General features: G+C 57.0%; 4 protein-coding genes across 12 annotated transcripts in view; 3 read left to right on the top strand and 1 right to left on the bottom strand.

Annotated features, from left to right (window-relative positions):
- Mapkbp1 (mitogen-activated protein kinase binding protein 1) overlaps positions 1-7,879 on the top strand; it is a 56,065-nt gene extending 48,186 nt beyond the window's left edge. For 2 of the 7 annotated variants that reach the window (XM_005381303.2, XM_005381305.2), the window contains exons 18-30: positions 16-79; positions 304-438; positions 621-757; positions 941-996; positions 1,543-1,779; positions 2,229-2,392; positions 2,600-2,748; positions 2,846-3,043; positions 3,210-3,294; positions 3,546-3,832; positions 3,985-4,581; positions 4,997-5,082; positions 5,668-7,879. In XM_005381303.2, coding sequence (XP_005381360.1) covers positions 16-79; positions 304-438; positions 621-757; positions 941-996; positions 1,543-1,779; positions 2,229-2,392; positions 2,600-2,748; positions 2,846-3,043; positions 3,210-3,294; positions 3,546-3,832; positions 3,985-4,581; positions 4,997-5,082; positions 5,668-5,895 — 2,423 coding nt within the window. In that variant the 3' untranslated portion in view covers positions 5,896-7,879. The remainder of the gene's footprint in view (positions 1-15; positions 80-303; positions 439-620; positions 758-940; positions 997-1,542; positions 1,780-2,228; positions 2,393-2,599; positions 2,749-2,845; positions 3,044-3,209; positions 3,295-3,545; positions 3,833-3,984; positions 4,582-4,996; positions 5,083-5,667) is intronic. The other 5 variants (XM_005381306.2, XM_013512607.1, XM_005381307.2 and 2 more) reach the window with 4 other exon arrangements.
- A 182-nt stretch (positions 7,880-8,061) lies between these two features.
- Jmjd7 (jumonji domain containing 7) lies at positions 8,062-16,468 on the top strand. Of its 3 annotated transcripts, XM_005381319.2 has the most exons (9): positions 8,062-8,158; positions 11,595-11,748; positions 11,825-12,078; positions 12,378-12,434; positions 12,902-12,997; positions 13,231-13,307; positions 13,528-13,687; positions 13,801-13,932; positions 16,396-16,468. In XM_005381319.2, the coding sequence occupies exons 1-8, from the start codon at positions 8,095-8,097 to the stop codon at positions 13,887-13,889; spliced, it is 951 nt and encodes a 316-aa protein (XP_005381376.1). In that variant the 5' UTR covers positions 8,062-8,094; the 3' UTR covers positions 13,890-13,932; positions 16,396-16,468. The 3 variants fall into 3 exon arrangements, with proteins under 3 accessions (XP_005381376.1, XP_005381375.1, XP_013367979.1); XM_005381318.2 differs by lacking the exon at positions 16,396-16,468 and having other exon boundaries at positions 13,801-14,284; XM_013512525.1 differs by lacking the exon at positions 16,396-16,468 and having other exon boundaries at positions 13,528-13,621; positions 13,801-14,284.
- On the top strand, positions 14,380-24,350 carry Pla2g4b (phospholipase A2, group IVB (cytosolic)). The gene is made up of 20 exons (XM_013512524.1): positions 14,380-15,323; positions 16,396-16,468; positions 16,690-16,826; positions 16,970-17,101; positions 17,570-17,610; positions 17,751-17,793; positions 17,948-18,002; positions 18,309-18,439; positions 18,671-18,754; positions 18,953-18,990; positions 19,758-19,893; positions 20,779-20,915; positions 21,142-21,364; positions 21,460-21,577; positions 21,854-21,991; positions 22,157-22,261; positions 22,380-22,559; positions 22,778-22,944; positions 23,458-23,644; positions 23,744-24,350. Exons 1-20 carry the CDS (start codon positions 15,315-15,317, stop codon positions 23,962-23,964), a joined length of 2,355 nt encoding a protein of 784 aa, XP_013367978.1. The 5' UTR covers positions 14,380-15,314; the 3' UTR covers positions 23,965-24,350.
- The window catches only part of Sptbn5 (spectrin, beta, non-erythrocytic 5), a 41,293-nt gene continuing 40,571 nt past the window's right edge, over positions 24,308-25,029 (bottom strand). The window contains exon 69 of the mRNA XM_013512416.1: positions 24,308-24,702. The gene's annotated coding sequence lies outside the window, so the exon portion shown is untranslated. The remainder of the gene's footprint in view (positions 24,703-25,029) is intronic.

Raw genomic sequence — 25,029 nt, forward strand, 5'->3', positions numbered from 1 at the left:
TTTTGTGCTTCACAGAGATCGTCACTGGCATGAAATTCAGTAATGACTGCAAACATCTCATCTCTGTGTCCGGGGACAGGTGAGCAGAAGCCAGCTTCCCCGAGAGAAGCCAAAGACACCCCTCCCTGCCACCGCTGTCTCTGAGAAGTGGGCCTGGACGGGGATTTCCTGGCTGGGGCTGACATGGCCTCAGAGCGTGGCTAGGGTCTCCTTGCCCATGCATGCAGAGGAGGACTAATGGTGCTGCCACCTCCAGAGTCCCACCCTGTCCCTCCCTCACGCACCTCTGTGGCTCTGTCCCAGCTGCATCTTTGTGTGGCGCCTGAGCTCCGAGATGACCATTAGCATGAGGCAGCGTCTGGCTGAGCTGCGCCAGCGTCAGAGAGGGGGCAAGCAGCAGGACCCATCCCCTCCTCAGAGGGCTTCTGGACTCAGCCGGTGAGAATGGGTGACAGGCAGGTGATGGGTGGGTCCAGGTGGCTCCCCACAATCTCACTGATCTCACCGTTCCTCCTCCACACACTGGCTGTGCCATCCAGCAGCTCTGGGTCTCCACACAAAGACTTGCCTTTCCCCCGGCAAGTGTCCTCTCCCAGTGACCTTTCTTGTCTTGGACGCAGGCCCCAGCCCCCAGTGGTGCTTTCTTCTGGACCAGCTCTCTCATCAGACAGTGACAAGGAGGGAGAAGATGAAGGTACTGAAGAGGAAGAATTGCCAGCTCTGCCTGTCCTTGCCAAGATGACCAAGAAAGAACTAGGTCTGTGACCATCTGCCACCAGCTGCTGTAGTGGCTAGATGGACTCTCTCAAGGACCATGGGGTGACAGTGCACAAGCTGAGGACACTGCACATCACTGTGGCCACACAGGGTGGGCTTTTGTGGGGTCTGGCTGCAGGTGTGGGTGAAGGGGCATCCCTGATGACTGCCTGTTTCTGTTTAGCCTCAGGCCCCAGCCCAACCCTGCCCCGAAGCCTGTCCCACTGGGAGATGAGTCAGGTGAGTCGCAACATTCAGATGTGCTTCCAAGCTTACAGCAGGGGAGCGGGGAGGCGATTGGGTGTGGGGTCTGCCCAGGTGCTGTGTCCTAGAAGGCCTGTTGGGGCATTGTGGTTAGGGACGAAGGAAACTCCAGGCTGCCCTTCCTGTGCTGGATGAGGCTGGTCACTGCTAGGGGAGGTGCTGTACCTATATAGCTGCCTGGGTGTTCACCTGAAGTGTCCGTGACAGTAGGTAACGGCAGAGACTAGAGGTTCCTATGTGAGAGCAGGGAGAGCAGCTAGGAGCATGAACTCCAGAGCCAGCCTGACCGGCAGGTCACCTACTGTATAGGAGCCTGACTTGACATTTGAGCCCTCTGTGTTCCCATGTCCCTCAGCTGTAAGAATGAGGATAATAATAGTAGCTACTCCGTTAAATGGGTGTGAGGATGAAACGACCTAGTGTGTGGAAGGGGTGTGGCACATAGTGAGGGACAGTGAGTGTTTGTTGACAGCATTGTATGGTTCTTACGGTTACTCCTCCCCCACCCCCAACCCCTACAAGGCCCAGGAGACAGCAGAATTCCTGGACCCAGCTCCAGCAGCCAATTCAGGACCCAGAAGAAGGGGACGCTGGGCTCAACCAGGTGTGCCGTTGAGTGTTCGCTCCATGCTAGACCTGCGACAGCTAGAAACCCTGGCCCCACCCCTTCGGGGGTCCAACCAGGACTCATTGGCCATGCCCCCGTCTGGACCTGGGAAAGATGGTCAGCAGGTCCCTGAGGCCTCGTGTGCTAGCCAGGTGAGCCAGCTTTCTGTCAACTTTCTAGAGACTTCCAAGGAGCCTCAGCTAGCCTTCTATCAACAGGCCTGAGCCTGGGTCCAGCTGTGCTTGCTTTGTCCCTGTGGTAGATGGGTCACCTGACTACAGGCTAGGTTGGGTTGTTGGTATTGGGGTAGGCAGAGAAAGGGTTGGGGTGGAGTGGCAATGGTGGCGTTTGCCCTGGGCTGGGTTCCTCGGGTGATTCTTGGTATTAAGTAGGGATGGAGGCCGGCTGTCTGGAGTGTAATACAGTTCTTCTGGAAGCTCAGTGTCGGTGCCCAGCCTGGCCTCCTGCTCTCTTTCCATAGAGCTGGAATACTAAGTTTCCCCAGAATCGATGCATACCAAACCCCTGCCCACCTCCATGTCTTCCCTAAAGCCCTCTTCTCACGCAAGTAACCCTGTCATGTCCCTCTGTATGTTCCCAGAATGAAAAGTCTCGGCTTCAGGCTTCCCAACCCTGTTCCTGCCCCCACATTATCCAGTTGTTGTCACAAGAGGAAGGGGTCTTTGCCCAAGATTTGGAGCCTGCACCCATTGAAGATGGAATTTTGTACCCGGAGCCTAGTGACAGCCCCACTATGGATACCAGGCAAGGGACCTGCCCTGGCCAGACCTTCTGGGGCCCTACAGCTATCTTCCTTTTCCTTTGAGTGCTTTTGAGTCGGCAGAAGGCTGGTCCCCAGCAGCTTAGGGCTTGCTTACCACTCGCCACCACCTTCTCCTTGGTCCTGCTTGTACTCAGTGGGCTGCTGCTCTTGTCTGCTCATGGTCTTCTTTCCCCTGCTGGCCTTCTCAGCAGTGAGTTCCAGGTGCAGGCCCTGACCCGAGGAACCCGGGGACGAGTGTACCCAGGCAGCAGGGGCTCAGAAAAGCACAGCCCGGATAGTGCCTGCTCCGTGGATTACAGCAGCAGCCGCCTTTCCAGCCCCGAGCACCCCAATGAAGGTGAGGCTGCAGCCTGGGGGGAGGGGCCAGTTGTCTGAGGTAGGGAGGAAGTCCTGGTGACAGGTGCAGTGTGATGCCTCTCCCTCCCCACATCCAGACTCTGAGAGCACGGAGCCCCTGAGTGTGGATGGCATCTCCTCAGACCTGGAAGAACCAGCTGAGGGTGATGAAGAGGAGGAAGAAGAGGAGGGAGGCACTGGCCTCTATGCGCTCCAGGAAGGCAGCCCCCATACCCCGGATCAGGAGCAGTTCCTAAAACAGCACTTTGAGACTCTGGCCAATGGGGCTGCTCCAGGTGTGGTCAGAGGGTCAGCGTCCAGTCACTGCTGTCTGCCCCTCCCCTCCTTGTCTAGCTGAGAGGGAGGGGCAGGCAGTGCCTTGGGGTTTCCATCTCAGGGAGGCAGAACCTGGGCCAAGGGCTTGGCTTCTGCCTCAATTCATGGTCTCCGGGACTCTGGCAGGAGGCCTGGTGCGGATCACAGAGAGGACAGAGTCTCGGAGCATCTCTTCACGATTCCTTTTGCAAGTGCAGACACCCCCACTCAGGTACGGAGCCCTGACCCCACAGCAGCTCGGCTCCAGTAACCCCCAGTGCTCCTGCTCCTGGAGCAGCACTCAGCCCTGCCCTTCCCCTCCCCAGGGGTGTTTTGCACTCCTAGATGGGGACAGTGGCTTGGCCCTGATCCTGTCTGGCTTTGTACCTGCCCTCTCTCCTAGTTCCTTGCTGCTGCTGGGAGAGCAGCTCACCTTCTTGGTGGGAGGAGCACTGAGCCTTCTCCCATATTTCTTCCCTGTAGGGAACCATCCCCATCTTCTTCAAGCCTGGCAGTGGTGTTGAGACCTGTTCAGGTGCCACAGGCATCTGGTGACCAGCTGAGAGGCAGTGGTGCCAGTCCCCTGGAAGCACCCCTGGAGGTGGACACATCCCCTGGTTCCCGTGAGGCAGCTTCCATACTGCTGCCCCGCCGCCGTCACAACCTGGACAGCAGCTGGGTCCCCAAGAAAGTGGCCACGGCCAGCCCCTTGGCTGGACTCCGGAAAGCCCAATCTGTGCACAGTCTGATGCCACAGGGTGCGGAGCCTGGTGGGTTCAGCTCCAGTGAGCGGGAAGCATGGAAGGGGCATGCTGGGGGAGGGCGGGCCTGCTGTGGCCGTGGAGTGGGCATATGCCCTCCTTGGGACTGAGCAGCAGCACCAGGCACCCTTCCTGACCACCTGTATCTCTTGTCTCTGCAGACGAGGTACCTGCATCGGGCCCCCTGCTCTCACAGGAGATGGAGACCCAGGAGGGCCTGGGCTCCCTACCCAAGGCTGATGGACGTCCATCTCGGCCCTGCTCCTTCCAGAGCCCCACCACCAGTTCTGTGGCCAAGATTGCCCGCAGTATTTCTGTTGGGGAGAACTTGGGCCTAGCAGCTGAACCTCAAGCTCCTGCCCCACTCCGAGTCTCACCACTCAGCAAGCTGACTCTGCCTGGCCGGGCTCACCTAGTCCTGGACATCCCCAAACCACTGCCTGACCGCCCTACCCTGGCCACATTCTCACCTGTAACCAAGGGCCGGGCCCCTGGTGACACGGAACAGCCCTGCTCCCAAGCAGGCTTAGGAAAGGGTCGCAGTCCAGCTGAGAGGCAGGCCTGTGTGGGGGCGGGTACCATTCCCAAGGCTAGGACAGAGTACCAGGCTCATCTTGGGCCCAACAGCCCTGGTGCCCAGCGACTGCCAATCAGCAGCCTCCTCCGAGGCCCTGAGAACTTCCAGCCCCCACCCCCTGAGAAGACTCCCAACCCCTTGGAATGCACCAGGCCAGGGTCATCCCTGAGCCAAGACTCAGGTGTGCACAGCTCCCCAGCTCCCATCTCCTGCCCCATCCTTTCTCCCTGTCTGTCAGCCACCCTCTGGCTCCATCCCATTTCTGTGCACTTAGCCGCTAGCATTTTTCATCCTGTCTGCACCTGTCTCAGTCCATAAGTCACATCCCTGATGGGGAAACACTTCTGACAACTTTCATGATCTTGTGACCCGCCTAACCTTGCAGTGCCTTCCAGACTCTGGGTCTGGAGCTGGCCCTGTCCTCTGGATCTTGTCTGTGTGCTGCTGGGTTGGGGGGCTAGAAGGGAAGGGGGCCAGAGGACTGGGGGGTGAGGTACAGTGCTGAAGGGTAGGGCTCTCCTGCTCTGAGTGCCCTTGAGTGAGGAGGCCTGACATGGTAACCTGCTGAGCCTCACTGAGCTATATCTGTCCCTCAGAACCAGCCATGAGCCTGGAGCAGTGTGAACAACTTGTGGCCGAGCTGCGTGGGAAATTGCGCCAGGCTGTGGGGCTGTACCACTTGGTGAGTGTTGGCACCAGCTGGCAGGAAGATGGAGCATGTCAGTAGTGCTGAGTGTTGGACAGCTGAGTGTCTAGAATGATATGGCTGGAGCACTCAGAAGAACCCTGGGTGGAGTATGTGAGAGGGGCTAGGCCCGCTGAACCAGGGGCCAGGGCTGCTGAACCAGGCACCTACCTGTGAAGCACTGGAGACCTCCTCAGACAGGAGGCTGGGGCTTGGAAAGACTGTGTCATTTATGCCTAGTGTCCCAGTACGAGTATTAATAGTATCTTTTGCATATCCAAAAATGATTTGGCCATGCTAGACATAAGGGCAAGCCATGAGGAGCCACACTTTGAAGAGGAAGTGAAGCCTGTGGGAGCTGTTGTGAGGGGTGGCTAGCAAGCTGTGGATGGTTTGTAATCTGAAAAGACCCTCCCGTGGGTCACCCTCCAGAGTCTGAATGGACCCCACAGTCCCTGGTCATGCTTGTTGATCTCGGAGTGTAGAACTCCCAGCCAGTCACTTCTCGGGCAGACTAGGGCTAGCAGGGCCACGGACGAGCCCCCCACAGCTCCTCCAACTCACCTCTCGGGATTGTCGCAGGTGGCAAGCTGCAAGACACCCTCAGCAGAACAGAGTCGAATCACTCAGCTCCTCAGGGACACTTTCTCTTCCGTGCGGCAGGAGCTAGAGGCCCTGGCGGGGACTGCGCTGTCCAGCCCAGGCAGCAGCCCTGGGGCTGTAGGAGCTGAGCAAACACAGGCCCTGCTGGAGCAGTACTCGGAGCTGTTGCTTCGAGCCGTGGAGCGGCGCATGGAACGCAAACTCTGAGCTCCAGAGCCTGTCCCACGTGAATGCTCCCCATTCCAAACTGTGGTTCCTCCTCTACTCATTATGACCTGTGGGATGCTTGGAGTGGATGGAGGGACCAGCACTCACCCGGAAGCAGCTTTCCCAGCTGCTCCTCATGGGGCCCTGTATTTATTAATTTATTTCCCTGACTGTGCCCTCACTTCCTTGGAACTCCTGCCTCCACAGCCCCTGCAGTGGCTCCTGGCAGGCAGAGGTCTTGAGTCTTTGTCATCTTGGTGCTGTGAAGGGTAGGAGGGCAGCCTGCCCCGTCTAATGGACGCTGGGAAGGGCTGGCCCTCTCTGCTTAGAAGCCATTTGAAATTACTTCAGGGATCAGCTCACACACAGGGTACTCCATGGGTAGAGGCGGGCGGGGACACGGTACTCAGTGCCACCAGCCAACAGTGTGCTCCTCTCCTCCCACTCCCCTCCCACACCAGCTGTACACTGCTGGCTCCCAGAGCAGGGCTTACTTCTCCCAGCTTCTGGCAGCACACAGAGGTATAGCATCCCAGCCCTCAGGAGACAGTTGGTATCAGGACCTGAGCCCCCCACATTCCACTCCTTTCAACTCCCAAGAGCTCCTCCCCTCCTGGCTAGAGCGCGTGGAGCCAGCTGTAGGATGTTGCTGCAGGACAGTAAAGCCCTCTGCTGGGCAGACACACAGCCCTGGCCTCCTTTCCTCAGCCCCTTAGCCTGCCTTATCCTCCTGCCCTGGTCCCCAGTGGCCTGTGGAAGCCCAAGGGCTCCTGCCTTCTCACTGCATCCCAGATGTTGTGGTCAGAAGCTTGTGGACTTTCCCTCGTGGTTTACAGGGCGCCAGTCAACCTTCGGAGGACCTTGGCCAATGATGAAACCAGCCCCCCTCCCACTCCACACACGTGTGTGCCCCTCACTGGAGTATTTGGCTGGCTCATGCGTGCCTGGGTGCCTCTCACATTCTGCCTCAGCTTCACCGCCCTGGTTTATGTGGAACTCATATCAAGAAGCATGAAAAGGAATGAAACGCACAACACAAAACATTGATTCTCGGTGTCCACACCCCAGCTGCGAGGTGGCCCATGAACACCTACCTGGTCCTGGTAGAATGAATCTCCACAGAAGCAGTGCTGGGAGTAAGGGAGGCGCAGGGGCCGAGAGACACACTGGACAGTGGCAGGTGGCACAGGGAAGTGGCAGAGGTGGGGGGCAGATTAGCATTAGAGGGGCAGGTGTTAGGGATGAAGGGAAGGACAGAGCATAGGCCCGCAGGGTAGGACCAGGCAGTTAGATGGTGCAAAGTCGGTGAAGAACGTGTCTCTGGGCCCCCTGCTTCCCTCTTCCCCAGACAACAGGACCAGTGTGACCACGGGTTCAGGCCATAAAAGCCGGCGCACACGTGGCGCACACGTGGGCAGCACTGCAGGTAGATGCTATAAAGAAACTGGGTCCTGGAGAGTGGCCCGAGCAGGGCAAAACCTGTCTCTGCTACCACCACCTACATGGCCAAACTCAAATCCTGGACCCCAAGAACTCTTGGAGCCGGGAGTGGACCCCTGGCAGTGCTGCAGCTGGCCATCTGGGGGTTAGAGCTCCCCACCAGCCACAACCCACCACAGCTAGGCGCCGGCTTGGCTTCTCCGGGCCAGGTGGATCCTCAGCCAGCCTGTCCACGAGGCGAGCGCGACATTCCCGCCGCAGTTCGTGAGAAGGCAGCCGCCCTTTCCTTGCCCTCTGCCAGGGGCGGGTGGGGGCCTGTGGCCGGCGCCACGTCCCTTCGTGCATGTCTAAGGTCGCTGGCCGCCACTGCCCCGCTCCGTCGACTCGCCCCACCCCAGTTTTGAGATCCCCTTATTTATAACTTTTATACTTTATCCGGACCGTGGCGCTTGTCTCCTCTCCGGCTGCACCGGGTGGGGAGTGTTTTTAACGTGTCCGTTTGTATTGCTGTTTGAACTTGTCAATAAACACAATCATTTGTTAACTCTGGGATGCTAGCAAGCGGCGCCAGCTACAGAAGATGTTACTTCTCGCTGTACCCCATGGTTAGCGGGACTCGGGGAGCGCCAGTCCGGGCGCCGCAGCACTTGGAGCGTGCTGAGGGCCTGGCAGTGCGGCTTGGGCGGGGCCCGGCGCGGCGCGGCGCGTCCCGGGGGCGGGGCCAGAACCGGCGTGCGCCCCGGGCAGAGCGCGGGCGTCATGGCGGCGGGGCCTTTGGACGCGGTGAGGAGGGCGTTACGAGAGTTCCCGGCTGAGGCGCGGGGTGAGTGGTTGCTCGCCGAGCGGCGGCGTCCAAGCGTGGGGCCCTGGGGAGCCCGGAACCTAGTTCCTTCTGGGCGGCCGCCCCGCGAACTCGGAGCTCGTGCGGCCGTCACGGCCCCCGCCGGCGGGGACGTCCGCACTCCTCCTGCAGTGCCTGCGCGCCCTCGTGCCTTCCGCGGGTGATGATTCGCTCTATTCCCAAGGCCCGGTGTGGTCTTACGGTTTTCCTGGTGCCATTCTGAGTTCCCCAGGTTAGCGTCGTGCTGAATAAACCTGGGCAGTGCGTCTTTGCAACTCTATAGAAAACTTTCAAAAAAACTAGCACTTACTATTTATAGCGTTTATTTATTTTGAGGTATACTGGGGATTGAACCCCGGCCTTCGCCCTGAACGACATCCCAGCCTTTTTATTTTGAGACGAGGTCTCAGTTGCTAAGTTGCCCGGGCTGGGCTTTATCCTATGGTCCTGCAGCCTCAGTCTCCCAGAGTGCTGGGACTACAGGCGCGCACTGCTGTGGCCGAGTTTACCTTCTTTTGCGTGGTTTCTTACCGTAGAGAAGCTATCCAGGCACCTGGGGTATATAATGTATGTAAGCTTTTACTGGGGCTCTTACTGTATCCAGAGAGAGGGGATCTGGGGTGTAGCTTAGTAGAACATTTGCCCAGTCTGCACCAGACCCTGGTTTCATTTCCAAGTAATACCACAAAAAATAAGGCTTTCCTGCAACCCCTTACCCACTTTGCATCCTTCCAAAAAAATTTTCATGTCCATGTACACGTGAATCTATACTCCTCTTTTGGTATACGGTAACTAGTTGCTTGTTGAGTACACGGTTCAGTACCATGCATCCTGGAGGTCATTCCACATCTGTCCACCTCAGTCTTTTTCATACCTACGAACCAGTGCTGTAATTTACTTAATCAGCTCATGGAGATAGGCATGTAGGTCGTTTTTAGTAATTCTACAATGAATACTTCAATATTCTTTGAGCAAAAGACAATTTTTCGCAAGTATTTTTTAAGCACCTCTGTGTGCCAGGTTCTGTTCAGTGTATTTGGGGTACATCACTGAACAGACAAAACGAGCTCACAGAGCCTGTGTTCTCAGCGAAGAGGCAGTTAACCAGCACACTAAAAGGAAGACCTAGGGAAGCAGTAGGTTAGCAGAGAGCTGTGGACCGGCAGAGTGTCCTATGCTTGGTGTGTTCAGTGAAGTGAAGAAACTGGCGTGCCCGGAAGAGTCTTTGTGGACGTGGGTATTTTTGTTGGTTGAATTCTTAGAAGAATTATTAGGTTACATGATGGGATCCCTTTTCAAATCCTTACTTTGAAGAACTAAGAGAGAAAAATAGTCATTCTCTGAAGGAAATGGTGAGCAAATAAAGCAAATAATTGCCAAAAATCCAAAGAATAAAATATGACAGCTTGTACGTATTTTGAGAATCCCAGGGCTGCCCTCCCTCCGATCCTCAAGGGCACAACAGGAAGACGTACTGAATGCCATCACACCTTCTCTGCAGGTGACTACTCTGATGACCTGGCATTTCCTCTCTCCCTTGTCCTCCTGACAGGCTCCATCTTGTCCCTAGTGAGGGAAGCAAGCGCATGTGCGCCAGTTCTTTTCTGGATGTACTAGGGTCTTCCTACTCAGTTCCAATTTGTGATCTAAAGTTGCTCATTTCTGGCTTATTGCAAGGTGAGGATGACTGGTGTGGAGAAGTGACCCTGAGAGGTGGAGCATGATGTCAGTGGTGAAGATGAGTTCATGGCCATCAGGAGCAGGTTGCAATAAGAGTTGACTGGGGCCAAGGCATTTCAGCCAGACCTGGAGGATGCATGTAACAGAGCAAAGCCCTGTGCCCTGTAAAAACCACCAGAGAAGCTTTTCAACCTGAGTGAGCTGTAGGAACAAAGTCCAGCACTGCCTGTGGTATGTGGTGAGGGATAGGCATGAGACCAGAGCAAATCATAGTAGATCTGCTCATACAGCACGTTGGGTACATGCCAAGCAATTTGTCTTCTGTAAGGAGAAGTGGTAATCCATCAAAGTGTGGGTATGGGTGGCCTTGGGGACCGAACCCAGGGCCCTACATGTGCTTAGCTACATCCCCTAAGTTGCTCTAGCTGGCCACAAACTTGACCTCCTTTTAGTCCTCACTCAAATGCCACCTAACTAGGGCTTCCTTCCTTGACCAGCCTTTTTAAAATTACAGTCTGCCCCTAAACAGTCTTATCCTTACCTGCTTTTTCTCCTTAGCTTTATCACCCTCTGACCTGCTATATATTTCACATATCTTTCTGTCTCCCTCTCCAGGACAGTAGCTCCACTGATGCAGCCCTAGTGCCCAGCATGTAGTAGGTACATAGTAAATACACACTTCACAGTTGAACGTGTCTCTAACATCTGAGCCAGATGGTTGCTGCAGTGAACTAGTTTTTCTGGCTTAACTCCCCTCTTAGAGCACCACCATCTGGGCCCAGTCATCCGTAAATATTATCTCATCTTGTCACATGCCTGGTAAAGAATCCTTTGATGTGCTGGGTATGGTGGCTTATGCCTACAAATCCCAGATACTCAGGAGGCTGAGGCAGGAGGATCGTTGCAAGTTCAAGACTAGCCTGGGCTACACAGTGAGCGGAAGGCCAGCCTGAACTGTATAGTGAGACCCTGTCTCAAAAAGACTGAAAATAAATAAATGAATAAATAAATAAACAAACAAATAAAATAAAAGGAAGTCAAGGGGAGACAGAGGTGGCTTTGAGAAACAGTTGGTAGGATCACCTGGGCTTAGAGACAAACAGTAAGATGGCAGGAGCAGGGAAAAAGGTAAGTCATAACTGACACAGGACCACGAGAGACCTGCTGCATAAGCTGCCCAAATATCCCTGGCGAGCCCCAATATCCAAGGATGGTGAGATGCAAGACAGTCCTCACCTTTCTTCTAGTGTCTTTACCCAATAGTGGATCTCCTCAGGTGAGTTACAAGCTTCTTGAGATAGCGGTGGGTCAACCCTTTATATCCACATTGGCATCACTTTTGGAGGGGGCTTCCTGGAGCCTCCCCCCACCCCCTCCCCAGCCCATGGAGGTCTCTGGGCCTCTCTCCACCAGCTCAGTGGCTCCCTTCCTAAGAGATGCTGGGAGATTGGCCCCTCCTGGGTGGCAAGGTTGAGGGTCCCTTGTACAGGGTCTAACACAACACCTTGGGGAGTTTGGGTTATGGGCTGAGCAGCAGCCCTGGCCTATCCGTGTATTTGTGTGTGTCTTACGTTGTCTCTCTTCAGCTGCCTTCCTGGTTGTCCAGGGCCCTTCGTCAGCCATTGTGCATTACCCAGTGACACAGGATGGCCTTCCCAGGAAGGGCAGGCATCTCTTATGCAGCAGTGCAGCAGACTGGGTGCTGCTGTCTTCAGCCCCACATTTCCCCATCTCTCAGAGCTCAGTGTGCCTCCTGCTGTGCCCTACCTGGACCAGCCCCCTACTCCACTCTGCTTCTACCGGGACTGGGTGTGCCCCAACAGGCCCTGCATCATCCGCAATGCCCTGCAGCACTGGCCAGCCCTTCAAAAGTGGTCCTTTCCCTACTTAAGGTGGGAGCTTCCCCGGGGTGCTGGGTGGGCAGTGGTTTCTGGCAGCTGGATCTGAGCCTTGTGTCTGTTCCTGCAGAGCCACCGTGGGCTCCACGGAGGTGAGTGTGGCTGTGACCCCAGATGGTTATGCAGATGTGGTGCGAGGGGACCGCTTCGTGATGCCTGCAGAGCGCCACCTGCCCCTGAGCTGCGTGCTGGATGTGCTGGAGGGTCAGGCCCAGCACCCAGGAGTCCTCTATGTGCAGAAGCAGTGCTCCAACTTGGCTACTGAGCTGCCCCAGCTGCTACCTGACCTGGAGCCCCATGTGCCCTGGGCTTCTGAGGCTCTGGGTGTGTGGAGGCGGTGCAGGGAGTGGGGTGGCGCAGGGATGAAGTGGGAAGGAGGGAGTCAGCCTGTTTTCTCCCTTTGCTGTTGGCTGGGTCTTCTGGGGTCAGGTATTGCCCTCCTGCCTGCCTCTGGCCTGGACTTAACAATAGACACACAACTGAAGCTTGCTGTTCTTCTTTCTGCCCCGGGGGAAGTGCTCCCACCTTCTTCCTCTTCTTCCTGCTTAGATTCTCTTGCTCTCGCCTGGGTTCTTCTGAGCACCCTTACGTGGGGCCTTCCTGACCTACCGTCTGCTCCACAGGAAAGATGCCTGATGCTGTGAACTTCTGGCTCGGGGAGGCAGCTGCAGTGACATCCTGTAGGTTTGGGGGTCACAGGCAGGGAGGAGCCAGTGGGAGAGGGAGGGAGGATGAGGCCTGCCCAGAAGGTTGATAGGCTGGCAGTTGGGCTGGTAGGTCTCTCAGACTTCCTTCGGGATTGTGGGACATAGACACTACAGAGGATCTCCCCTGACAGCTGAGGGGGTACCTATGGCATTGGGAGTGGGGCACGCTGTTTCTTCTGGGTCCCTAGAAGGCACTGTGAAGGCCAGCTCAGGCAGGGAACCTAGAAGCCTGTTGGCTGTGCCTACCCTTATGGTGGAGGTGAGCCGGGCCCTGCCCAGTGTCCAGTCCTGGTGGGCCAAGTTCTTTGGTGCACACCCGAATTCTTGGTACCTTCTCAGGCCAGCTGACCCTTCAGGTGCTTTTCCTCTTGTCATAGATAGTCTTGGGGTATAGGGCTGTGGATAAGGAGACTTGCCCCTGCCTTAACCTGTGTTCGCAGTGCACAAGGACCACTATGAGAACCTGTATTGTGTGGTGTCGGGAGAGAAACACTTCCTGTTACATCCGCCCAGTGACCGGCCCTTCATCCCCTATGGTAGGGATGTGGCCTAAAGGAGAGGCTGTGGAGGTGGTGGCCTGCAGTAGAGGGAGGGCAGCAAGAGTCCTGGGCAGGTTGATGTCCAGGTCCAAGGCACAGCCATAGATCTAAACTGCACCAGAAACCCCAACCCTCTTGCCCTGCACCCAGGGAACACATGGGCCTGCTGGAATGGGGCAGAACTGGCAAGGCTGGCAAGGTTCCCCACACCTGTCTCTCTTGGTCTGCAGAGCTGTACACACCAGCAAGCTACCAGCTGACTGAAGAGGGCACCTTTAAGATGGTGGATGAAGAAGCCATGGAGAAGGTATCTGTCCTGTTCCTGGACTGTGGGGAGACAAAAGAGCCCTGAGGAATAGGCAGGAAGATCTGGGGAGGAGGCACCTTGCTCTGAAAAGATGTTAATTCTGGGGCCTTGCAGTACTGAGCAGAGGATGGATCCATGATATTCACCTTCAGAAGAGACAGAGCTGGAGGGCCCAGGCCTTGAAGGGGCCTGTTCTCTCCTGGCATCTGTTGTGTCCTAGGTGCCCTGGATCCCCTTGGACCCCCTGGCTCCAGACCTAGTGCAGTACCCGAGTTACAGCCAGGCACAGGCCCTGCGCTGCACAGTGCAGGCTGGTGAGCTGCTCTACCTGCCAGCTTTGTGGTTCCACCATGTCCAGCAGTCCCATGGTTGCATTGCTGGTGAGAGGCGCCTGGAGCGGGGCCCTGCCAGGGCCAGCAGGGGATCTGGGGAAAGTTGGGGGTTCCAGATTAAAATGTGGACCTTCACATTCACATCCCCGTTCTCCCCACAGTGAATTTCTGGTATGATATGGAGTACGACCTCAAGTACAGTTACTTCCAGCTACTCGACTCCCTCACAAAGGCTGCAGGCCTCAACTGATGGTGTCCTGTGGATACCACCAAGGATAGCTCAGGAGAAAGGGGCAAGTTCTTCCTGGCTTCATCAACTGCAGAGACAACCTGGAGTTTTGCATACTTGCTGCTGCTGGTCCAGGGCCAGCAAGGGTTAGGATGCAGTCAGGAGGTGTCAGGCAGGTCTAGTGTGGGTGCCAGGAAGTTGCCACACAGGTGAGGAGGAGTGGGGATCAGGCGCAGCAGTCACCCATGCTGTGACCTTGGACCTGTCACCACCTCTTGGCATTGGTGTCCTGGCTCCAAAGCGGAGATAATAATGGTCTACCTCAAGGGTTGTTGTGGGGATGGAGATAATATTTGGGAGGCCAGCATGGGCCAACACAGAGGAAGTGGTCAATAAAAGAGTCTGTAATTCACCTATTCTGACCCTCTGTCACAGTTGCTTTCTGCGGCCTGGTGAGGGTATGAAGGTTCAGGTAAAAATCTCTGGGTGATCCTGATGGGGGTACAGGCCAGATGGAGACAATGGAGAGCTGTCTGCTGCCCAAAGCACTATCCATGACAACCCTTACCGCCCTTCGCTGGGGCAGGCAGGCTGGCCTTGGCTTGTGATTGTCTGGCTAAAGCCTCATTGGCTCAGGGCTCCTGGCTTCATTCCTAGCTGTACCCCCTCTTAGTTCTTCGGCAGCTGATGCGGTCTCGTGCCCTAGGGGTAGACCCTGTTTACCCCACAGTGGGCACAGGCAGGAGGGGACAGGGTCCCATTCCGCCTGGGGCTTGCCCTCTGAGGATGGAGGCAGTCTCCTTTGCCATCCTTGTGAAGAGCAGGAAGAGACCCTGCCTCTGCGTGCCAATGCTCAGGCTCATCCTGGCCAACCCACCCCAAGGGTGGAGGCACCGCAGACCCAGACATAGCTTTGAAGGGTTGCTTACGTGGCAGAGCCATTCCCCTGCCAGATTGGGATGGGGCCTGCAGTACTTCTCAGATTGGCCAAGGGCTTCAGCTGGGACTGGGCATTCCTGTCGTACAGGCACCGGGAAGTTGCGAAAGCCCCTGCTAATGTTGAGCACTCGGCTCCTCAGTTCGTTGCTGCTCTGGGCCCCAGGCCCCAGGCTCTGCTTTCCTTCAGCTCAACCCTGACAGCAAGCTGACCTGGAGCTTCCTCCTTCAAGGCAGGGCTGGCTGGGGCAGGCCCTGGGTGGGACATCTGGGACGTTGTGGATCTAGGGATGGCACCATGAGTGTGTCAGCAGCTCCAGTATAGGCTTAAGGTGCCTTGCTTCTGGGACTATTGCAGTGGGCGTGGACTTGGGTGGAGAGGAGGTGGCAGGTAGGCAGGACCAGGGAGGCGCTCCAGCCAGCTGGGACACCTGGCTGTGGTTTAAAAGCCAGTAGTCCTTGCTCCTGTGGCCACTGCCGCATCATTCTTGCATCTGAGGACTCAGCCTCATGGCTCTGGTAAGGCCTCACAGGGTACTGGGCCCCACTATGGAGGGTATCTGGCACAGGCCCCTCTTCTCCAGTGCATGGTCCAGGTGTCCCTTGCATCCCAGAGTCCTCCGACTTTTAGCCAACTTTTAACTTTGAACCTGGCCCCCATCTTGCACCTGGTTTCTGCTGTTTCTTAGAGGAGCTGCAGTCTCTAGGCACAAAGGGTGCTTGCTGACTGTGGGACCTAGGCAGTGAGCAGAGGCAGGGACCTGGGTTGAGGGACTTTCTGCCCTGGAATGGGCCCTGGGAAGTGACTGCTTGATGCTCTTGCTGACTCAGTTGGGGTGTGGGGCCCTACTGCAGGCGATGAGCTTCCCCAGCCCAGCCCCTGCCTCAGGAACTCCCTGGACTGGATCTGTTGGTGCCCTTCCAGAGGCAGGGATGGGAACCAACAGGAAGGACCAGTTGACATAGGCTTCCCTTGCCCTAGCACACGGGCCCGCGTCTACATCTCCAGAACCAAGGAGTGGGTTTGGAGAGAGTTCTTTAGGGACCATCGTAGAACCTGGAAGATGATAGCTGCTGCTTACACTATGCAGAGAGCTGGTTTCCAGGATGGGATGGATAGCATGGGGACAGATTACAAGGTACTCAGGCCCTGCCATGGCACTTGCCCTCAAGGTGGCTTATATGCCCTGCTGCCCATGACCAGTGCCAAAGCTTTATAGCTGGGGTGTGGGGTGGAAAGGCTAAAGGAAATAGAAGCTGCTAGGTGTGGGCATAAATAGGAGCTGGCCAGTCCCAACTAGATCTCAAAGCAGATGGCTGCTCCTCTGCCTCAGTTTTTGTGTGAGGTCACTCATCATAGTCCCCCACACAGGGCTGTGGTGTGGTAGGTAAGTGAGCGTACGTAGAGCCCTGGTGCAGCACTACATCAGTGTAGCCAGGTGTCAGCGCAGCTGTCTCTCCTGTTGGCCCAAATTGTGATGGCATGGAAAGTAGACCTGGGTGGAACAATCGGGGTTAGGCCTCCAAAGATTGTCCCAGTCTGCTGTGGCCCCATCTGTGGGCAGCAAACCTGTTCCTCTCCCTCCTGCAGGCAAAGGTCCCCGGGACCTGCCTTCTTATTGTGCGTGTCCTGCAAGCTCATGGCCTGCCCTCCAAGGACCTGAGTGAGTATGCTGGCCCTGTACTGGCTGGAGGAGGAAGGCACTAGAGTAGGCACCATTGGGGTGGGGCCAGTGGGAAGGGATAGAGCAGTTCTGGGTGCAAGGGGCAGTAGGGTCCAGCCCACTGGGCATGGTTTGCAGGTGATGGGAGAAGTGGGCTCTGGTGGCAGGGCTGGTGAGGCTCTTGGCCATCATGGGCACTTGTTCTTCCTTACTCCTTGCAGTGAGCCCCTCTGACTGCTACGTGACTCTGTGGCTGCCCACAGCCTCCAGCCACAGGCTGCAGACGCGCACCGTCAAGAACAGCAGAGACCCGGTCTGGAACCAGACCTTTCGCTTCCGAATCCACAGCCAGCTCAAGGTGGCCCAGGCATCAGGCTGGCCCTGCCCTCTGTCTCCATGTGCCATGGTCACCTGTCCTCTCCCAGTCCCCAGCCCCTACCCTGCTCACTTTCCCATTCACACTCTTCCTCCTTGTAGACATCTCACTTTGGTCCCTTCCAGAATATCCTGGAACTGAAAGTCTTTGACCAAGACCTGTGGAGCAAGGATGATGCAGTGTTGTCGGTGTTGTTTGATGCAGGGACCCTTCAAGCTGGGGAGTTCCGGCGCCAGAGCTTCTCCCTGAACACTGAGGCAAGGCAGACCCCTCTTCTCCAGGGCACGGCCCAGCCTCCCTGGCATCCCAGGGCCTCTGCCAGCTAGGAGCAACTTGTAATCAAAGAGCATTCTGTCCCCAGTCTTCTTTCTTGGCTTCTAGAAGAGCTGAAGGATAGCTTTCTATACTTAGTTGGAGGGGTAGCAGGTTGAGACAGGGTCTCACCACGTAGTCCAAACTGGCCTGAAACTCACTATGTGGCACAGGCTGGCCTTGAATTTGTGGTCCTCCTGCCTCAGCCTCCTGAGTACTGGTATTATGGGTGTGCCAAAAGAGAGCTTTCTTGTAGCATCCTGAGGAATGTGGACAGAGCAACCAGAAGAGGGACAGCAGCCCCTCCCTACCACTGCAGCCTCAGCAGGCCCAGCTAATGTCTGGGTTGGAATATGCGAGTGCACACACGCACCCCCTCTTCCTCACTCTAACTCCTTTCTCTTTCTCTCCAGGGTGGGTTGCAGCTGGAAGTGGAATTTCGGCTGCAGAGCCTGTGAGTAGGGCTATGGGGTAGTCTGCGTGGGGTACTTCCTTCTGGGTGCCCTCCCTGATGCCGGAGGAGTGCCCAGGCCTTGGGCTTGGGGGTTGTGGGGAGACATGGGCCCTTATCAGGATCTCTGGGGCTCTTTCCAGGCCACACTGTGCAGAGTGTCTGGTCAGCAACGGCATCCTGGTGGTGAGTCAGGAGCCACGCTCCGAGTGGCTGCGGTCCCTGGGTGCCTCCTCAGAAGAGAGCCAGCTTAAGCAGTGCTTGGTCACTGAGGCACAGGGATAGGGATGAGGGTGCAAGGGGCCTGCAGTGGTATCTGAGAGGCTCTCCCCTGACCTAGGCTCGGGAACTCTCCTGCTTGTACGTTCAGCTGAAAGAGGTGGGGGACCAGGAAGGTGAGTCTAAGCCTTCCACTCTCATTTCTGTCTTCCTCTTTCCTGAGGGGACCCTGAAGGGACCTTGCACTAGCTGCCTTCAGTTCCCATATGCAGAAATATGGTTTGGGATAAATGCATGCAGGACCAGGGTTTTCCTCCAGTCTTCACAGGGGTTGTGGCGGGGATTCTGTCTCCCAGCCAGGGCCAGGGCCTGGGCCAGATCTTCATTTCAGAGGAGAGAGGGAAGGAAATACCTTCCAGGCTCAGTGAGGGACTCTGGGCAAAGATGCCATCCTTGGCCTCTGCTTTGGTTCCCATTTCTAGGGTCAGAGAAGAGAGTTCAACTTGTGGTTCCAGGGGCCTGTGAAGGTCTGCAGGAGGCTTCTGTGGGTACCAGCTCTTTCCGTTTCCACTGCCTGGCCTCCTGGGACCAAGAGCTGAGTATTCACCTGCAGGTAATGTGTCTGCCCTGGGGAGCTGGGCCAGAGCCTCCCAACCCTTTCCCTCCATACCCCTCCTGCCTGGCCTCTGCTCACCCGGGGCCACTGTCCTGGGTGGAGACGGGGTGCTTGCCACCTGTTCCTCTCCCTGCGGCTCTTCTCTGGTTGCGAGGAGGAGGTGGTGGGGTCCTTGTTAAGAGAAGAAGGGTGAAGACTCCTGGGTGTTTGCCCTTCATGCCCCTGCAGGATGACCCCCAAGAGCAACTGAAGGTGCCACTGCGGGCCTTGCCCTCTGGCCAGCTGGTGAGGCTGGTCTTCCCCACATCCCAGGTACTGGTATCTAGAGGAGAGCTGAGTACAGGGATGGGGCTGGCTGTGGCCTCGAAGCCCCTCTGGCTGCAGCCCCAGGGAGCTGCTTTAGAAGACTGGGAGTGTGAGGGGCCAAATAAGGGTGCACAGGAACCAGTGGAAGGAAGAGAGATGGGTGGAGGTGGCTACCCTTTGTGACTGCAGCATTTATGGTTCCAGGAACCTATGCTGAGGGTGGAACTGAAGAAAGAAGAAGGGTAAGAGACCTGGTAGGGACATGGGGAAGCCACAGGGAGGGACCTGGGCAGGACTGGGGCAGGTGGCTGGTCTGGTGGAGATGGGGCGGATCGTGGTAAGTTACCCTCCAGGGCTGCAGGGCTTAGCTCACAGGTGGAGCAGGACTTTTCTTAGACTTGTTATTTGGTATTTCTGCTCTAGTCAGAGCAGTGGGCCTAGCCTAGAGCCTAGCACTTGGGAAGCCCTGGATAAATGCTTGGCTGGATAAACAGGTGGGAGATGAGAATTGGGCCAGGCTTGGGGGCACAAACCGGGCAAGGGGAAGGGGAGCTATACCCTTCTAGGTAGAGGCTGTGTAGATGGACTGTAAATGCCCTTCCAAGAGGGGTCACCCATCAGCCCTCCCTGTCTTGGGAGAGCAGCTTCTCCCCACACAGAGAAGGGAGCATGGGACCACCTGTCCTTCTTTCTCTGTCATCATTTTTGGAGTTGATGAGTGAGGAAGAGAACACGGCACTGAGGTAGGATTCACAGTGTCAGGTCCCTGCACCTGGCACCAGCATGACCTCTTCTGTCCCCACATTCTCAGACCCTCAAGCTTTGCTGTGTTGTCCCTGCTGTCCGCTCATGGGCTGCGCTCACTTGCCCTTCACACTTCACAAGTGTCCATGGCAGTCACATGGGAGAGGCAGGGAGGGGAGAGGCAGCAGCTGGCAGGGAGGCAGACCCAGCTTCTTATTCTCTGGGAGCACCCAGGGCAGCATCAGGGACGCTTCTTCTCCTCTAGCCCAGGGGAGCTGGCTGTGCGGCTGGGTGGCGGACCCTGCACCGAGGAGCAGGCCTTTCTGAAGAGGAGGAAGCAGGTGGTGGCTGCAGCCCTGAAGCAGGCCCTGCAGCTGGACAGAGACCTACAGGAGGATGAGGTCTGGGGCCTGGGTTCTGGGTAGGGCTAAGGAGGGTCACTCTGGGCTTGCTTGCGCCCAGGGCTAAACACTGGAACTGGCTGTTCTACAAATGGTCCAGAGCTGGTGCCAACCCCATAGCTGCCTCCTGCCCACCAGCTCAACTCCACGTCCTCGCATTGATGTCATCAGGATCATATGTGTGGAGCATTGCACGAGGCACCTGCAGCGCACACAAGGGAATGTCCCGGGTGGGCTAGCTTTCTTTTCCTGTGTTTGTTGGTCCTCAGCCTGGCTCGGGTTTGGGACTGGGCCTGGTGTAACTGATGAGTGAGACAGACCTCTGGTGGAGAACAGCCTCCTGTCTTGGGGCTCCCAGAAGGTCCCAGGAGGCTCACATCAGCCTGGGTGATCTCTTAGGGGAATGGCTTGGCCCGGGCAGGGAAAGGGGCTGTTGAGACTCTTAAAGTGGCTCTGGAACTTCCAGAAAGTAATCTTAGACTCCCCAGGAGCAGGAGCAGAAGTGATGAGGCCTAGTAGTTGATAAAGTAGGACCTGTGTTCTTGTGGGGTGAAGGTAACCAGGCTGCGTGTGGGAGGCAGATCTTACACCCACCTCTCCTGGACCAGGTCCCAGAGCTTAATTCTACCAGAGTTCTTTAGGCCTTTGGGACGGGGGCAAGTGCCCTTTGTCCTGGGGCCTTCATGCCTAGCAAAGCCCGGCCCTTGGAAGGCTATTGCTGATCAGATCCTCCTAGCACAGCTGACTCAGAGCTGGTCCCAGGCCTCTGATCCCATCTGAACTGGCCTTGGGGGAGGGGGAGATGAATGGCCTCTGATTGTTACCTCCTTTCCATGGGGCACGGCCTTCCCTTGGACCTCTGAGCCTGGCTGCCCTCTTTTCCAGATCCCAGTAGTAGCCATCATGGCCACAGGTGGTGGGATCCGGGCAATGACATCGCTGTATGGGCAGCTGGCTGGTCTGAAGGAGCTGGGCCTCCTGGACTGTGTCTCCTACATCACAGGGGCCTCGGGTTCCACCTGGTGAGCTGGTAGCAGGTTGAGTACTGGAGCCACTGGGTCTGGGTGGGAAGTATGGGTGGTAAGGCAGCTGAGCTTCATGGGCCTGGAGAAAACGAGGAGGACTGGGTGACAAATGCAATGGAGAGAGAGGCCCCAGAAGACCTCTTGTCCCAGAAGAAAGTAGCAGGTAAAGCCCAGATGGGGTCCTTTGTGACAAGACCCCTGTCCCCACCACCCCTTTTCCCAGGGCCTTGGCCAACCTCTATGAGGACCCAGAGTGGTCTCAGAAGGACCTGGCGGGGCCTACCAAATTGCTGAAGACACAGGTGACAAAGAGCAAGCTGGGCGTGCTGGCTCCTAGCAAGCTGTGGCAGTACCAGCAGGAGCTGGCTGAGCGCACCCGCCTAGGCCACCCCACCTGCTTCACCAACCTGTGGGCCCTCATCAATGAGGCACTGCTACATGATGGGGTGTGTGGACGGCACCTGTCCCATCCCAGGGGATGGGTGGGAAAGGCTGGGATACCAGGAGGCTGCGTGCTCAGGTTCTGATGCTCTTCCCCCAGCCCCATGACCACAGGCTCTCAGATCAGCGGGAAGCCCTGAGTCGTGGCCAGAACCCTCTGCCTATCTACTGTGCCCTCAACACTAAGGAGCAGAGCCTGACAACCTTTGAGTTCGGAGGTGAGTGGCCCCAGAACGCAGATGTGTGCTCTTGGCAGGGAAGGGTGAGGCCGATGTGTGGGGGCAGGTCTTACACCCGCCTCTCCTGGGCCAGGTCCCAGAGACTGATCCTACCAGGGCTCCTCAGGCCTATGGGACAAGGGTAAGGGCATTAAGTCCTGTGCTTCAGTCACAGCAATGAGGCCTGGGCCTCCTGGTCCCAAGGCTGCCTAAGCAGTTTGTGGGTTTGTGGGTGCCTGTGGATGCCCCAAGCTGAGATGTGTGGTTTCCTTACAGAGTGGTGCGAGTTTTCCCCCTATGAGGTTGGCTTCCCCAAGTATGGGGCCTTTATCCCCTCTGAGCTCTTTGGCTCTGAGTTCTTCATGGGGCGGCTGGTGAAGCAGCTCCCAGAGTCCCGCATCTGCTTCCTGGAAGGTGAGGGCCACCTGGAAGGCTGGAGAGTGGAGTGGAGCAGGGAGGTGAGGGGTGCCCTTGGGCTGTGCAGCTCAGCCCCTGAGAAGTGTCCTGGTCTAGGATGGGCCACCTGGAATGGTCAGGTTGTGATGGGGGGGGGACACTCTGCTCATGGCCCTCCCTCAGGTATCTGGAGCAACCTGTATGCAGCCAGCCTCCGGGACAGCTTGTACTGGTCCTCAGACCCCAGCCAGTTCTGGGACCGCTGGGCCCAGGATCGGGCCAACCTGGGTAGGTGCCTGGGAAGCCCGCTGAGGGTAGTGGCTCAGGGGACCTCAACTTTTCCCCCTTCACTGAGAGGCTGGGATAAGAGCCCATGGGCCCCATTCCCCAACACTTGCTGGTCCAGACAAGGAGCAGGTTCCTCATATGAAGATAGAAGAGCCACCCACAGCAGCTGGCCAGATCGCTGAGTTCTTCACTGACCTTCTTACAAGGCGCCCACTGGCCCAGGCTACCCACAATTTTCTGCGTGGCCTCCATTTCCACAAGGACTATTTCCACCATCCCCACTTCTCCACCTGGAAAGGTATCAGTTTCTCTGCCTCAGTCCCAGCTCTGCAGTGTCCCTCCCTTTCCAGGGCACCAGCTCTTTGAGCCCTTTGCTCTCTTGTGTCGGCACTGCAGCATGTGGGGAGCAGCAGAGCGGAGCTGGGGTTGAAGACTCTCTTTTCAGGCTTCAGCGTCCGTGGCCCCCAGTGTCATGACAGTTGCTGCTTCTCTCACTCCATCCCCAAACCTTTGCAGCTACCAAGCTGGATGGGCTCCCCAACCATCTGACACCCACAGAGCCCCACCTTTGCCTGCTGGATGTCGGCTACCTCATCAATACTAGCTGCCTGCCACTCCTGCAGCCCACCCGGGATGTGGACCTCATCCTGTCGCTGGACTATAACCTCCACGGAGCCTTCCAGGTTAGGAAGGGCCCGTGAGAGCTCCTGCAGGACAGACGGGAGGTGCTGGGTGACCCTAGTTTTATCTTTCTTGGCCCATTGGTGTCCACTGTCTGGTGCAGCTTCCCTTAGGTTGTGTGACAGTGACACCATGTAGAATGGAATGCTGGATCCTGTGAGTCCTACCAGGGCACCTTCCTTAGCCCAGGAGCTATGGTGCTGGAGCACCTGGGGAGGTTTTCATCTGCATTTTGGACTGGGGTCCTCTTTGCTGTGCCTAAAGCCTCAGGAGGGTCTGGCCCTGTGGGCCCCGCTGCTGGGAGTTTCTGTGTTGCTCCAGGGAGATGCATTTGCCCCCCACTTTCCCAAGCTGAGGACCGCATGGGAAGCCGTTGTCTTGGTGGGCCCACCCTGGGATCCACTGCGGTCTCTACCTCGGCCTGTAGGCACTAGGTCCTGTGTGTCTTTGTGGGTCTCCAGTCCAGTGCTTGTGCCTTGAGCCTCCTGCTAATGACCCCTCTGCCCACCCTGCAGCAGCTGCAGCTCCTAGGCCACTTCTGCCAGGAGCAGGGGATTCCGTTCCCTCACATCTCGCCCACCCCGGAGGAGCAGAGCCACCCTCAGGAGTGCCATGCCTTCTGTGACCCTACCCAGCTTGACGCCCCTGCTGTGCTCCACTTCCCTCTAGTCAACAACTCCTTCCAGGAGTACTCAGCCCCAGGTGAGCCACAGCTACCCCCTCTCCTGCTCTGCCTCTCTGTGGTGGCCCAGACCCCTCCCCTAGGGCAGTCCCCTCCCTGCCCAGGCTCTCTCTCTACAGGGGTGCGGCGGATACCTGAGGAGAAGGCAGCTGGGGAGGTGGAACTGTCCTCTACCAGCTCCCCATACCACTACACCAAAGTGACCTACAGCCCCGAGGATACGGACAAGCTGCTGCAGCTGACGCATTACAACATCTGCAACAACCAGGAACGGCTGCTGGAGGCCCTGCACCAGGCTGTGCAGCGGCGGCGGCTACGGAGGCAGCACAGACCCCAGTGATGGTGGGGAGGTGCCCAGGCTGGGCCTTGCCTGGCCCTTTTCCCCGTGGCTCCGAGTCTGGATGGGAACAGCATCATCATGTGTTCTGGAGCCTCTGGAGCCACAGAGCTGTGATGCTTAGGACCATCCAGAGGTGGCACTGAAGCCACCAGTGACCCTGCACAGAGTCCAGGCTGAAAGCCTACAAGAGGCTAGGAGTGAGCAGCCTGGCTCGTTATGGCTGCAACCAGAGCGGGGGGTCCCCATGGAGCGGACTGGAGCCACCTTCCACAGACAGGCAGGGCTCAAAGGCCGTGTGGCGGCTGCAGAGCGTGATGGGGACAAAGTAGCCATATGCACAGAGTAAAGCAGAGCACTTTACATTACAAATGCACTTGCAAATGGGAGGCACTGTCCAAGTTGATCTGTCATTCCAGGCTCTTGGTTAAAATGCAAAGCAGCCCATCTCCCTGGGCACCTGACATGGGGGGCTCATCAGCACGGGTGCCCCTTAGAGAGCAGATATCTGTTTGGTCACTTGCTGTGCCTCTGCCCTGTCTACCTCACCCAGGCAGCTAGTGGGGTGAGACCACCATCCAGTCAGAGGACTTCCTGCACGAGGAAGGGGCAGCCAGACTTGGGATCAGATGAAGCAGACATCAGTGACAGTGGCCTCACTAGCAGGCTGTGACCTGGTGGGGCCCATCCAGCAGACACTGTCTATTCCAAAAGCTGGTCCAAGGAGCCCTGTGCCTGCAGCTGAGAGAGACCATCAGTTAGGGGCTGGCAGGCAGCCATAGGATGACCACAGTTGGGTGAATGGGAGATAATTTCCTTGATGCTCATGATCCAGCTTGCTGTGTCTGTCAGCCCTGGACACGTAGGGGTTTCAGGGCAGAGGAAATGGCCATCCTGGTACCCCTAGAAGCTACTTGCTTAGGACAAAGCCTCCCCTTTTACCATGTCACCTGAATCCTAAGTCGGGATCTGTGGACCCTGTAGGAATGAATGGGTGACTGCCAGGGTGACACCTGTCCCTGCTGCTGCCTGGTAGGTAACAGCTGGGCCGTGACATCTGGGCTCATT

This window comes from Chinchilla lanigera, unplaced genomic scaffold, assembly GCF_000276665.1.
Source record: "Chinchilla lanigera isolate Chin_1 unplaced genomic scaffold, ChiLan1.0 scaffold00015, whole genome shotgun sequence".
Lineage (NCBI taxonomy): Eukaryota > Metazoa > Chordata > Mammalia > Rodentia > Chinchillidae > Chinchilla > Chinchilla lanigera.